This window comes from Molossus molossus, unplaced genomic scaffold (genome assembly GCF_014108415.1).
Source record: "Molossus molossus isolate mMolMol1 unplaced genomic scaffold, mMolMol1.p scaffold_m16_p_1, whole genome shotgun sequence".
Classification (NCBI taxonomy): domain Eukaryota; kingdom Metazoa; phylum Chordata; class Mammalia; order Chiroptera; family Molossidae; genus Molossus; species Molossus molossus.
In genome coordinates, this window is record NW_023425344.1 from 182,284,516 (window position 1) to 182,297,995 (window position 13,480).

Consider the following 13,480-nt stretch of genomic DNA (forward strand, 5'->3'; position numbering starts at 1 on the left):
ACTAAAACTCCTAGGCCTGATGCCCTAGCCAGTTTGGCCCAGCCCGTGGACCACAGAGACCCGGGTTCAGTTCCCGCTAAGGTCACGTACCTCCATTGCAGTTTGTCCCCGGCCCTGGTTGGGGTTGTGTGGGTGGCAACCACTAGATGTGTCTCTCTCACATCAATGTTTCTTTCTCTGTTCCTCCCCCTCTCTGCCTGCTCTGTCTGAAGATATAAATGCAAAAATGTCCTGGAGTGAGGATAAAAAAAAACAAGGAAAAAAAAAACTCCTAGACCTGAAGAGGAAAAAAGGAACGATTACTAGAACCCGAAGTGATGCAGAATTAGAGCTGTATCTTACTACATGGACAGGAACTGTGGCCTTTGACCAAAAAAAAAAAAAAATACAGACTCTACCAACTTGCAGACTAGTAGGGGAAACACTGAGAATACCTTGACTCACTCTTCCTGCCCTGTATCTCCCTCTAGTGCCTCTGACTGGTATAACTCACCAGAAACTAGAGGACAAGAAAATTAATTGATGCAGTCCATGAAGTTCAGCCTCCACAGACCACAGTGAAAGGTGGAGAGTAGATCTGAAGCAAAACATTATCATACTGTAAACACAATGAGTTGAAGCACCAATTGTTTGGTTTATAAGCACTCATAAATCTAAATAAATATGAAACCAGTTACAAAAATGAAACAAAAGTATATTTTTCAATTAAGTCCTATACAAATATTATTATTTAATCTATCCCAGAGTTCTCTGCCACACTAAAGGGCACAATGCTTTAATCAAACTGTAACTGGGTTCATTTTAGATTTTATACATGAAGAATGAGGTCTATACCATGCCTCTTCAACTATATTCAACATTAGATTCTTAACCAAGGATTGTGTGACATTTTTTCCAAAGTACTATCTCAAATCACAAAGCCTACGAGTGGGGAAAAAAATTTTTTTAATAGAGTGGAAGGGAGGGAAAGAGGGAGAGAAACACTGACATGAGAGAGACACATTGATTGGTTGCCACCTGCATGACCCTGACCAGCGCCAGGGATCAAACCTGCAACCCAGGTACATGCCCTTGACTGGGAATCAAAGCTGAGACCCTTCAGTCCTGAGGCCAACACAATGAGTTACATAATGTAGCTCAAACCAGCCAGAGCAGGAGTGGGAAATTTTTCACTTGACTTAGATTAAAGGTCATTGTAACTCAATAAATGGATAAACGTAGATTAGACAATGGGAGGAAGATCAATCAACCAGATACAGGGATCCAAAGGCCCCTAATTCCTATTCTAGGACTGTATGACCACTCTCTTAAGATAGGCCTACTTATGTTTTATTTTTGTATCATCTCTCTGAATGATAGTATGTGTTTTAACAACCTTTCATTTCCTTCACTGGACAGTAGTGACAATAAGAAAAAAAAAAAAAGGGAGACACATGGAGGCTATGGTAATATCTATAGCCAAAGTTAAATCCTATTTGTATTTTAGTGGGTCCTGAATATATCAAAAGTCCAGTCTTTACTGCCCAGGACTCAAGGAAGAAAGGTCCAATGTTACTGTATGGGGGTTGAAGTAGGTGCCAAAGGAAAAGCAGTTCCCACCACCTCCAAGGAGCAGGAGCTGTTGCTCTTCAGGAAGGAGGATGCTGGTATGATTGTGTAACATTAATGGCCATGGCACACATGTTGTGTCAATCTGATACTCAGAGCTCAATCCTGTAGTCAAATTGATAACAGTCACTCCAGGAACTGAGGAGGAATGAATCCAGACCCCTCCAACTAATAGAAGCTGTCCATTAAACACATGAGCTGTGTGGGAGTACCTTGGGGTGATGGGAGGCTGGATATCTATTGATTCCCAGAGGAATCCACAAGTGATTGGTTTCAGAAAGACTACAGAGCTCAATGGCTCCTCAGAAGCACCCAGACCTCCAGCAATAATGGCTCCCCCTTGCCAGCTGCAGGCACTGTGGGAATGCCGACCTTCCGGTGTTTCCCCCCTCACTGTGATCCTGACCCAAGTCATTGTCCCCACACGTAGAAAATGCCAGTCATTTAGTACAGGTTGCACCACACTTCGACCCCCATACACAAACAAATATTTCTGATTCTCATAGGACACTTCTGTTGTTGAATGCCGCCAACATGACAAAGTGGAATCTTCCCCTGGGCCAGGCTTTGTTACCATTACATTTAGATCCTCAGTGCTATTATCCTCACTCTTACAAAAATGAAGTTGGAGAATCCCCAAGGCTGGAGTTACTGGGGACAGTCTCCCTCCTAGAACCAGAACCTGAGTATTGGAAAGTCTTGTCATGGTGTGATAAAGTCGTCCATTCCACGGAGCTTCAGTCCCCCGACTGCATATTAGTTTGCCTTTCCATTCAAAGTCGGAGTATCTTGAGAGCACGTGAAACTTGCTCATTCGGCAATGCCGTCCTTCCTGCTCTCCAAATCCACCTGCACTGAAAATAATGCCTGGGCTCAGAAGGACAGAGGCGTGGCCATATCTCTTAAAGTTTGGGCCCTGGATGTCACTACTGACTACATTGGCAGGGAGGATCCCTGAAGGAGAAGCAGGATCTACCCGAGGAAACACCTCTGAGGATGGAAGCACCAAAGTTTGGGAGAGAGTGTCTCCCTTAGAAGCGCCCAGAATGAAATAGTGGGCACACTTCAGATGCCACTCCTCAAACTCGTCAAAGGGTTCAAGGTTTTCCATGCGCCGGCGTTCTTCTGCGGGCAGGAAGCAGCGATAGAATTCATTCATGTCCATGGCACTGCAAGCAGTCCAGCCAGCTTGAAGGAAGCGGCGCTGCTGGGACTCGACGTCGGGAAAGAGCTCCAGGCCATGCAGAGGAGAATTTAGCTGCCGAAAATGTTGCTGCATGAACTGGCCAAAGGTGTCATGCGGCCTCATCTGCTCGTAGATCACGAAAAGAGCATTAGGAAACCGCTGGGCTGCCCAGGCGATGAGGGCCGCGGCATTATCCGGCTCGAGGTATGTCAGCACGGCCTCGGCCAGGAGCAAAGTGGGTGCGGCCTCATCAAGGCCCGCAGCGGCCAGGGCCTGGTCCAATCGCTCGAGCTGCCTCAGGTCCAAGCCCAGGATGCGGTAGTCCAAACTCTCAAGGCATAACACCGACGCTGGGTCCCCGCTCTGAAAAGGCCCGGTTAGCGCGCACAATTCCGGCGTATCTCGAATCCTCTCCGCTTTGCGCCGCGCCACGTCCGGAAAATCTACCTCCCAGACAGCAGCACAGGACAAGCGGCCTGCGGCTTTGAGACGAAAATAAAGCGAGTCTGAGCCGGCACCCAGCGACAGAATCTGGGCGCGAGGTGCACCAGAGGCCGCACAGGTCCGCTCCAGGAAAGCGCGCACACAGTGCCGCACAGCGCGTGCGCGGACGTAGTAGCCTCGATGGATGAGCGGCGCGCGGCGCGCGCTGCCCGGAACCAGCAACGCGGCAAAGGCGTCGTGCACGTACCCGCGCGCGGCCAGGGAACTCTTGCTGAGGGCGCTGCTATCGTTGGTACTCTGTACAGCTTCCGCCCGACGCTCGCGGGTCCGAGGGCCCATGGCCAGAAGGTAATCAAGAGCCGCTGTCCGTCAGGGTGGAGAATGGCTCTTACGTTCCAGTTACCCACGTAGCGGGGACTTCTATACGGAAATACTCCTCCTCCTCCGTGACTCCTGTTGCGCGGACACATGTGCGTCACTTCCGGGAAGAGCGCGCCTCGCTAATTAGAATTGAGAAGGGTGTAGCTTGTGCTAAAATCCGGCTGGTTGACCTTTCTTTGATTTTCTGGGACTGCATTTTCGAGGGAAGACTGCCGCTAAGGCTTATAGCGGACACGTAAATCGTCAGGGAAGCACGGGTTGTAACTGTTATACAAGCTTTTCCGTGTAAGGGAAGTTCTCATAGTTGACACTTGTTGACAAAAATCTTTAAGAGGTGAGTCTGGGACCGATAGCCAGAACTTGGACGGAAAGATCCACACCAGTGATGTTGGTGGGCAAATAGGAGAAGGGTGGTTCCGGGATACTACTAGTGCTGTTTTATTTAATACTTTAATTGCTACAGAAGGGATCCCATTTAAGTCTGAAAAGAAGTCAGTGAGGCCAGGTGCAAAATGAACAAACCTTTGAGTGGTGGTTCTAAACCCAATAAAATTTCCCCCGCATATGATATACTATTGATTGCCTTTGTATTGCCCGTTCTGTGCTAAGCAGAGTAAATTACTCAGCCCTCGTTTCTTAGCTATAAAATGACATTCCCCTCTACTTTCAAAATTGTGATTCTAGGGTAGTGAGGGAATCACAGAAGGTAAATGATTATTCCCTCATGATATCTGAGTCTTGTTGGGGATTTAAAATAATCATCAAGTTCCTGAATTGGATGTTGGGGTGTCATCACCAGTAGAAAACTGTCTCCAGAGATATCTAAGGAGATTTATAATTTATTAATTGGGATTTGGTGACTGACGGGGGGCTGAGATAGAGAGGGAAATCAAGATTACTAAAGATGTGGTTGCCTTGAAGCAATATAGCATAATGATTAAAAGCATGAGTTTTGAAGACCTACCAATTTGAATTTGAATACTGGAACTCAAAAGTTTGAGTCAGGATAAAATTTTGTTAATTGAAAAGTTTCATTTAGATTTAGTGTTTAAGAGCTATTCATAATCTTAGGAAGAGCAATTTATATATGGCAATAAGGGCAGAATCCATATTATAGTGAATGGGAGATAAGTAAATAGAAACAGCCAATCTAAATTATGCTTTCAAGGACCTTAGCTGAGAAGGAAGGAGAGAGAGAGTAGTTAAAGAGGAATATAGAATAAAAGTAAGTTTGGGTTTTTGTTTTTTTTTAGGTGGGAGCAAATACTATATTTGGTTCCCTGAGGGAAATTAGCCAGTGGAGATAGAAGTTGGAGGAACAGAAAAGTGAGAGTAACTATCGGAGTAATGAATTAGAATAGATGGGGAGGAATGAGATTCTGGGCACAAATTAGTCTGAGAGACAAGAGAATGAATCCTTTTTCTAAGTCATGAAAGAAGAAAGTGTAGATAAAGACAGAGGAAATTCATGCCTGATGGCTTCTGTTGTCTCTGTGAAGCTGGTGTCTGGGTTGTCACTTCAGTGTGAGGCAGTTGGGACTCTAGGAAAAAGCTTGAGGAGTTTGGAATTGCCTTTGAAGGGAATGGGAGAAGGACTTCCCTCACCTTGCTGAACCTTGGGATCCTCATCTCTAAAATGAGGGGACTAAGTCTCATGTGTGAGTTGTCTCAGGTTGGTTGAGGACCAAAAATGGGGGGAAAAAGAGTTGTAGAACTTCTAAAAAATTGCCCAATGTGGCTCAGTGGATTGAGTGTCATCCCATGGACTGAGAGGTCCCAGTTAGATTCCTGTTCAGGGCACATGCCCGGGTTACAGGCTTGATCCCCAGTAGGAGGCATGTGGGGAGTAGCCAATTGATGTTTCTCATATCAATGTTTCTGTCTCTCCCCCTTCCTCTCTCTCTCTCTAAAAAAATAAATAATATATTAAATGTATATTTAATATACATAATAATATATTAATGTATATTTAATTATATATATATATATATATATATATATATATTTAGTGCTATAGCCCTCAGCAGTAGAAGCGTTGGCCCTCGGAGTTTGATTCCCATCAAGGGCAGGTTCAATCTCCAGCCCTGGTCTGGGTCATTCAGGAGGTGACCTGTCTCTCTCTCCCCCTCTCCCTCCCTCCCTTCCTTGCACTCTCTCTAAAACAAAAACAAAAAACAAACAAAAAACTATGGGAAAATATCCTTGGGTGAGGATTAATAAAAAAGTACATAGCACTATAGAAATGATATTTTAATGACAAGTTAGTAAAATGTACATAATATGTTAGAAATATTTTCTGGTAAAGAGCAGAAATCAAGAAAAGTGATTCAAGAAGAAAGAATAGGGGAAATTTTGTGATTTGGGTATCCTACAATTATTTTCTGATTATTACTTTTTTAACCTGTTTATTCTTGTGTAAAATTGAGGTAATAATACTTCATGTGTAGTTGTGAAGATTATGTAAAATAACTGTCTAAGACACTTAACACAGTGCCTGGCTCATAGTACGTGCTAAATAAGTAGTAACAAATATTTTTATTATTCTGAGGTTCCCCTCTTCCCTTTTTGTCATGAAAAAGTACTCTAAGAGACAGACTTGGTTCTGGTCCTTCTCTAACTTGATAAATTATTAGTACAAATGTAGAAAGATCTTATCTCAATGTGTTGCCTTTCAGCTCCTCACTCTCACCCTGGCTTCTTCTGGCCCATGCAAAATCCAGCCCAGAAATGCTGAATTTGGCAGGGAATGGTATTATTGATGGCAGTATCTTAGGCAAGAATTGGTGAAACAATTTTTTCAAATGTGCAAAGATTGTGCTTGTTTTGGTGGCTTTCAAGTTTCCATAGTTTAATATTGTAGCCAATGGGTTAGTAAATTTACTCACAACTGGTTAAAAGTTAATCTGGAGGTTGGTTGGAAATGGCACAAAATAAGGTCAGGATCTTAGAGTAGGATGTTATCAGCCCGCTATATAAAATATCTCCAGCACTTTTTTAGGTTGTCATTCCATTGTCTAACTATAAAAGTTATTTTTTCTGGGGGGAAAAGGAGAAACATCTGTAACAAAAATAAATCAACAAAAAATTTTTTTAAAGTTTTTTCTTCTCACAATTCATAATAATAAAGCTGTTTTGCAATATTAAAAAATACTTAATTATTTTATAAACAGTTATTTAAAATAACTTGTTAAATATTTTAGAATTTAATTTACTAAAGTTATTAATTGAACATTTTAATTTATTAAAATTATTTCAAAAAGTAATCAAGTATTACTTTTGTGAAACCTTAAAATTGCACAAAACTATATAAGGTAAATAAAATAAAAAATTCTCTCCCTTGACCTTTGCCACTTCCAACCCATATTCTAATGGTAACAGTTTTCTATGTGCCCTTTCATATGTGTTTTAGGAATAACGATATAAATAAATAAGGCAGAGAGAGAGTGTGTGTATCTATACATGCATACATGCTTTATTCATGAATGTCATCTTTCTAAAAGTAGTTTTATAGAAAATTCTAATAGATAAGAAATAGTTTTAGAAGTAGTTTTATAGAAAATGCTAATATTACCAACTAAATTTCAGATTGTAATCCACCTCTTACCTTTTCTTATGTCTGTTTCAGATTATTTTGGGGGCTCATTTAAATTAGCTTGGGGAGGGGCTTTTTGTCTTTTAAGGAATAAATTAGCAAAATCCTGTTTCTTTGCTTTTATGTCAATATCTGAAAATGTTCACATTTGTTTAAATAGGTGAAGCTGAGCCCAGAACAACATTTACAGCTAATCTTATAAAAATATGTGGAAATAAAACAATCTGAAGGAAATTCAAGACCATAAAATTTACTGACTGAACTACACTGTATTGTTCATACCAATAATAAGAGTGTTTGGAGACAGACCTTTTTATTCTGCTAAATCATGATGGAGGCAGAAGACCAGCAGCAATGGAAGAGAACCTTTTACTCAGAATTACCTAAAGTGGTGAGAATTCAACCACAGAGTTCTAGTGTGGTTGCTAATTATAATAATTTCTTTGTTGTATATTTTCACAAGAGAAAAATGAATTTTACAAGTGTAACCTGTAAATTCTTAAGTTATAAATCTAGCCTGGCCAGTGTGGCTCAGTGGTTGAGCATCAATCCATGTACCAAGAGGTTGCTGGTTCAATTCCTGGTCAGGGCACATGCCCAGGTTGTGGGCCTGATACTCAGCAGGGGGCATGCAGGAGGTGGCCAGTTGATGTCCTCTCTCATTGGTGTTTCTATCTCTCTCCCTCTCCCTTCCTCTCCCTCTAACATCAATAAAGAAAAAATATTTTAAGTAATATAGCTAAATCTAGTAGGCAATTTGCCTAGTATAGACTGCAAACATCAAGTATATGGTACTATGTTACAAATCTAGTAGATACTTGATATGTTTTTACTGATTGTATTCTTTTGTTTTAGGAACTTCATGCCCACTTGAATGGATCCATTAGTTGTAATACCATGAAGAAGTTAATAGCTAAGAAACCAGGTCTTAAAATCCATGATCAAATGACTATGATTGATAAGGGAAAGAAAAGAACTTTAGAAGAGTGAGTTTGGGGATATTGTGGACACACTTCTTTTTTTCTCTATCACTATTTTGAAATTGTAAATAGTATGTAAGAATTCAGATTTTAGTAGTTAAAGGAATAGGGTAGCCATCTGGTGTGGAGAGTATAACTTGACATAAGGCATTTTTACAGCTGTCAGACTGTTGACAATATTTTTAATGATGTATGTTGTTTGTGAGCCAGGTTGTGGGCTTGATCCTCAGCAGGGGGCATGCAGGAGGTAGCCAATTGATGTCCTCTCTAATTGGTGTTACTATCTCTCTCCCTCTCCCTTCCTCTCTCTCTAACATCAATAAAGAAAAAATATTTTAAGTAATATAGCTAGATTTAAATATTCCAATATTCCAATTATACTATATTGGAATATTTTTCAGACTTGTAAGTATAGGTTTACTGATTTTTTCCCCTTATTTGCTCCTGTCAGCGGGGGGTTGAGGGTGGAGAAGGGAAACTAGTATTTCCCACTTAAAAATATCAGTAATGTTTTATTTTCAGTCATTGATCTTTTCAGATCAATGTAATTTTCAAAAAAACCTATTCTGTAGTTCTTTATAAATATATAATTACTATTAGCCTAACATCTATTAATTTAATTGTGTACTGAATTCATCTTGAGATTTTGATGACTAGAGTATCTTAAAACTTTTTATTCATGTTATAGATGTTTCCAGATGTTTCAGATTATTCATCAGTTTACTACTGGCCCTGAAGATATTTTAATGGTAAGAAGTGAAGCAATTTTTAGACAAGTTTAAAAATTATTAACTAATTTATACCCTCTTGTTGTATCTAGTCTGATGAAAAATGTTTTCTACTTTTTTATGGCAACTCTTTTCAAAACCAATGTAAGACATTTGACTTCTACTTTTTTTATGGCAACTCTTTTCAAAACCAATGTAAGACATTTGCCTTCTACTTTTTTATGGCAACTCTTTTCAAAACCAAATGTAAGACATTTGCCTAAGTCAAGAACTAATATCAACAGACTGTGTTTATTATAAAACATATGAGGAAAGAACTAGATGAATAGCTTCTGTTAGATGAAGGACAATATGGAGGAGAAAATCTGGTCCCGTTTTCCATAATATTTGACCATAGATAGAAATGACTTTTATAAGGTTTTATCCTTATTGCTTGGAAGATTTTTCACTGCCTGGGTGAATGTTATAGAGAGTGAAGAAGTTCAGGAGATGCCTAGGAATTGAATTATTAATGCCTAGGGAAATTGTACCTTTCCTCTGGGAATGAAGGACTAAAGAACACCACTATGTTTTCTTACTGAAGCGCCATGATACTGTCTGCATGATATGGAAGACTGGTTTCTGTATTATTGATCTGACCAGGATGGTATTTAAAAACATCCTCTTGGTAAATGAAGAGAAACAAAATCCTGTCAGTGTTCTTAATCATTTGAAAAAATGCAAAGTAAGAAGTATAACCTGTGTTTTTGGAGAACTTTTGACTGGTCAAGAAAGAATTTTCCAAGACCAGCACTCCAGGAATCTCTGCTTATTGTTTAAATGTGGTCTTTCCAGAATGCTGTCCCAGCCACTCTATGAGAGTAGACATTAAAAAAAAAACATTTTTTTGGACTTCTGGTCAAGATGACGGCGTAGGTAAACGCAGTATCATGTCCTCCCACAACCAAATCAAAGTTACAACTAAACTACAGAACAACCATCATTCAAAACCACCTGAAATTGCGCTGAATGGAAGTCCTACAACTACGGAATTAAAGCAGCAGCCACATCGAGACTGTTAGGAGGGGCAGAGGCGCACAGGCTGGTCCCTCACCCACGTGTGGCGGATAAAAATCAGGAGGGCACCTCGGCTGAGAAGGTCCTCCCTGAGGACCGAGGGGTCCCCGTCCCACACCAGGCGCCCCGCTCAGGATTCCAGTACCAGGAAGAGAAGTCCCCATAACTTCTGGTTGGAAAAGCAAGCAGGAACTGAGGCTTAGGGAGGCTGAAGCGGCTGGAGCCCCAGGCAGCTCCTTAAAGGGCCCGCGCACGGACTTATCGGGCTCACTCCCTCTAAGCTTGGAGGGGAGGCAGCTCGAGGGGCAACAGAGACATACAGGGAAGAACTGAGCTGTTTGGCATTGGAGCAAGGGCTGGAGAGGGGGCTTTCTCCAGGACAAACGTGCTGTCATAGGCCTTTGTTCCTTTGGTGAACCCTTCCCTGGGGTGGGAGACAGCCGCCATATCTGGGACTCCAGCAACCTGGCTCACACTGGTAGCCCCACCCTGGTGACTCCCTGAGGCCCTGCCCCACCCAACTTTCAGGCCCACCCAAGCTGTTGCCAGTTGCTTCACCATAGGATTGGCCTGTCTTGGATCCTGCTTCAGGTTTTCCTAAATTCTTTCAAACAAGCAGCATCTGGTCTCAGCTAGCCCCATACCTCTCGTTAAGTAATACACAGAAACAAACACAGGGAGGCAGCCAAAATGAGGAGACAAAGAAACAGGTCCCAAATGAAAGAACAGAACAAAACTCCAAGAAAAGAACTAAGCGAAATGGAGATAAGCAACCTAACAGATGCTGAGTTCAAAACACTGCTTATAAGGATGCTCAATGAACTTAATGAGGGCCTCAAGAGCATAAAAAAGGACCAGTCAGAAATGAAGGAGGCATTTATTGAAATAAAGAATAATTTACACAGATTCAATAGTAGAGTACGTAAATCCAAGAAGCAAACCATCGATTTGGAATATAAGGAAGCAAAAAATGCCCAATCAGAACAGCAAAAAGAAAAAAGAATCCAAAATAATGAGGATAGTGTAAGGAGCCTCTAGGACAACTTCAAGTGTGCCAACATTCGCATCTTGGGGGTGCCAGAAGGAGAAGAGAGAACAAGAAATTGAAAACCTGTTTGAAACAATAATGGCAGAAAACTTCCCTAACTTGGTGAAGGAAACAGACATACAAGTCCAGGAAGCACAGAGCGTCCCAAACAAGATGAACCCCAAGAGGCCCACACCAAGACACATCATCAAAATGCAAAAGGTTCGCCCTGGCCAGTTTGGCTCAGCGGTTAGAGCGTCGGCCTGCGGTCCGGAGAGACCCGGGTTCGGTTCCCGCTAAGGGCACGTACTTCGGTTGCAGTTTGTCCCCGGCCCTGGTTGGTCATGCGGGTGGCAGCCACTCGATGTGTCCCTTCACATCGATGTTTCTCTCTCTCTCTCCCTCCCAATCTATCTGTACAAAAAATGGAAAAATATCCTCGGGTGAGGATAAAAACAACAACAACAAAAATGCAAAAGGTTCAAGACAAAGAGAGAATCTTTTTTTTTTTTCAAAGAGAGAATCTTAAAAGCAGCAAGAGAAAAGCAGTTAGTTACCTACAAGGGAGTTCCCATAAGGCTGTCAGCTGATTTCTCAAAAGAAACTTTGCAGGCCAGAAGGGAGTGGCAAGAAATATTCAGAGTGATGAAAAGCAAGAACCTACAACCAAAATTACTCTATCCTGCAAAGCTGTCATTTAGAATCGATGGCCATAGAGTTTCCCAGACAAAAAGTTAAAGGAGTTCATCACCACCAAACTGTTATTATATGAAATGATGAAGGGTCTTTTTGAAGAAAAAGATAAAAAATATGAATAAACAAAATGGCAATGAATACATATCTGTCGACAATGGAATCTACAAACAAAATGAACAGGCAGAACAGAAACATTCTCATAGATACAGAGAACATTTTGTTCATTGCCAGATGGGAGGAGGGTTGGGGGAATGGGTGAAAAAGGTGAAGGGATTAAGAAGTACAAATTGGTTGCTAGACTGACAAACCTCAAAGAGATGGGGGTGGAGGGCGGGAAGAAATAAACCAAAGAACTTATATGCATAACCAATGGACACAGACAACAGTGTTGGAAAAGGTAGGAGTGGGGAGGGAATGGGGAGGAGGGGGTCAATGGGGGAAAAATGAGGAACGTCTGTAATACATTCAACGATAAAGATTTAAAAAAAAAAAAAGAAAGAAAGAAAGGCCCTGGCCGGTTTGGCTCAGCGGTTGGAGCGTCGGCTTGCGGTACAGAGAGACCCGGGTTTGGTTCCCACTAAGGGCGCGTACCTCGGTTGCAGTTTGTTTCCGGCCCTGGTTGGTCGTGTGGGTGGCGGCCACTCGATGTGTCCCTTCACGTCGATGTTTCTCTCTCTCTCTCTCTCTTCTTCTCTCTCCCTCCCGCTCTATCTGAACAAAAAATGGAAAAATGTCCTCGGGTGAGGATAAAAAAAAAGAAAGAATTTTCCTCCTTAGCTAAGACTGATTCTCACGATAAACAGTAAATTAATCACCTTTTGGAGGAGAGTTGTGTTTAAAATTTTAGTTCAACAGAAGTTGACTGAGTGTCCATAATGTTCCAGTGCTAGAGACTGGGAGATATAAAGACAGACTGACATGGTCCCTGCCCCTGAAGAATTTACAGTCAGGGCTGAATCTGGCAGACACAGATGTGGACCCCAAGGACGTATTCTTGAACGTGGGGTAGGGATGATTCCACAAGCCTCACTGTGACCTAGATAGATCTTCCATTCCTCTCATTCTATATATGCCAGCAACCTTCTGTTATTCATTTGGTTTCAAGGTATCTCACCACCAAGATGAGGATGCCCTGGATAGTAGATACGATCACTTTAGTCACTGAAAAGTACCATTTCACACCCTCATTGTCAGTGCACACATTAATAAATAGGCTTCTGCATTAGTCTTCTGTGAGCTGGGGTAGAATGAGTTGGGAGTCTCTGGGTCTGAAGCAATGAAAGATGCAAGTTCCTCAACCTACAGAGATGAGGCCCCAAAAGGCAGCAACATGGAGTTCTTAGAGAAGCACTGCCATTGGGTCTAGTACACGGAGGAGGCAGGCTTATGCTTGGTTGTGGAGGAAGCTGTGGTGTCTTTCTTGGTATAGGGGTGTCATGTGATTTTTGAATGCTGTTGTGTGGGTCTAAGGTGAATAGTCTCTGAGGCTGATTCTCTAGACCTCCATTACATTTATATTATAATAAACTTCTTTTTGGCTTTAATTTTTTTAAAAAGTAAAAGATGAGGCTCAAACCTTGGATTGCTGTGAATCCACTACGGTAGTGCCCCCTGTCCGACACTGTCTACACAACCCCACAACCCCATGTTCCATTGCTGGGACACTGCATTTGTCTGCACATGTGCCCATAGTCAAAGCAGGTTAAAATTAGGATACTGCTCCAGACCAGTAGCTCCGCTGGTTGGAACATCGTTCCATACACCAAAAAGGTTATCGGTTTG

General features: G+C 41.8%; 2 protein-coding genes across 4 annotated transcripts in view; one reads left to right on the forward strand and one right to left on the reverse strand.

The window, feature by feature from the left end:
* Nucleotides 1-1,071: 1,071 nt before the first annotated feature.
* LCMT2 (leucine carboxyl methyltransferase 2) lies at nt 1,072-3,679 on the reverse strand. Its single transcript, XM_036258431.1, has one exon. It carries the CDS (start codon nt 3,575-3,577, stop codon nt 1,517-1,519), a length of 2,061 nt encoding a protein of 686 aa, XP_036114324.1. The 5' UTR covers nt 3,578-3,679; the 3' UTR covers nt 1,072-1,516.
* Nucleotides 3,680-3,732: 53 nt separating this feature from the next.
* ADAL (adenosine deaminase like) overlaps nt 3,733-13,480 on the forward strand; it is a 32,309-nt gene continuing 22,561 nt past the window's right edge. Inside the window, exons 1-4 of one of the 3 annotated variants that reach the window (XM_036258479.1) lie at nt 3,733-3,953; nt 7,372-7,602; nt 8,067-8,197; nt 8,880-8,940. In XM_036258479.1, the coding sequence (XP_036114372.1) occupies nt 7,540-7,602; nt 8,067-8,197; nt 8,880-8,940 (255 nt within the window). In that variant the 5' untranslated portion in view covers nt 3,733-3,953; nt 7,372-7,539. The remainder of the gene's footprint in view (nt 3,954-7,371; nt 7,603-8,066; nt 8,198-8,879; nt 8,941-13,480) is intronic. The other 2 variants (XM_036258469.1, XM_036258489.1) reach the window with 2 other exon arrangements.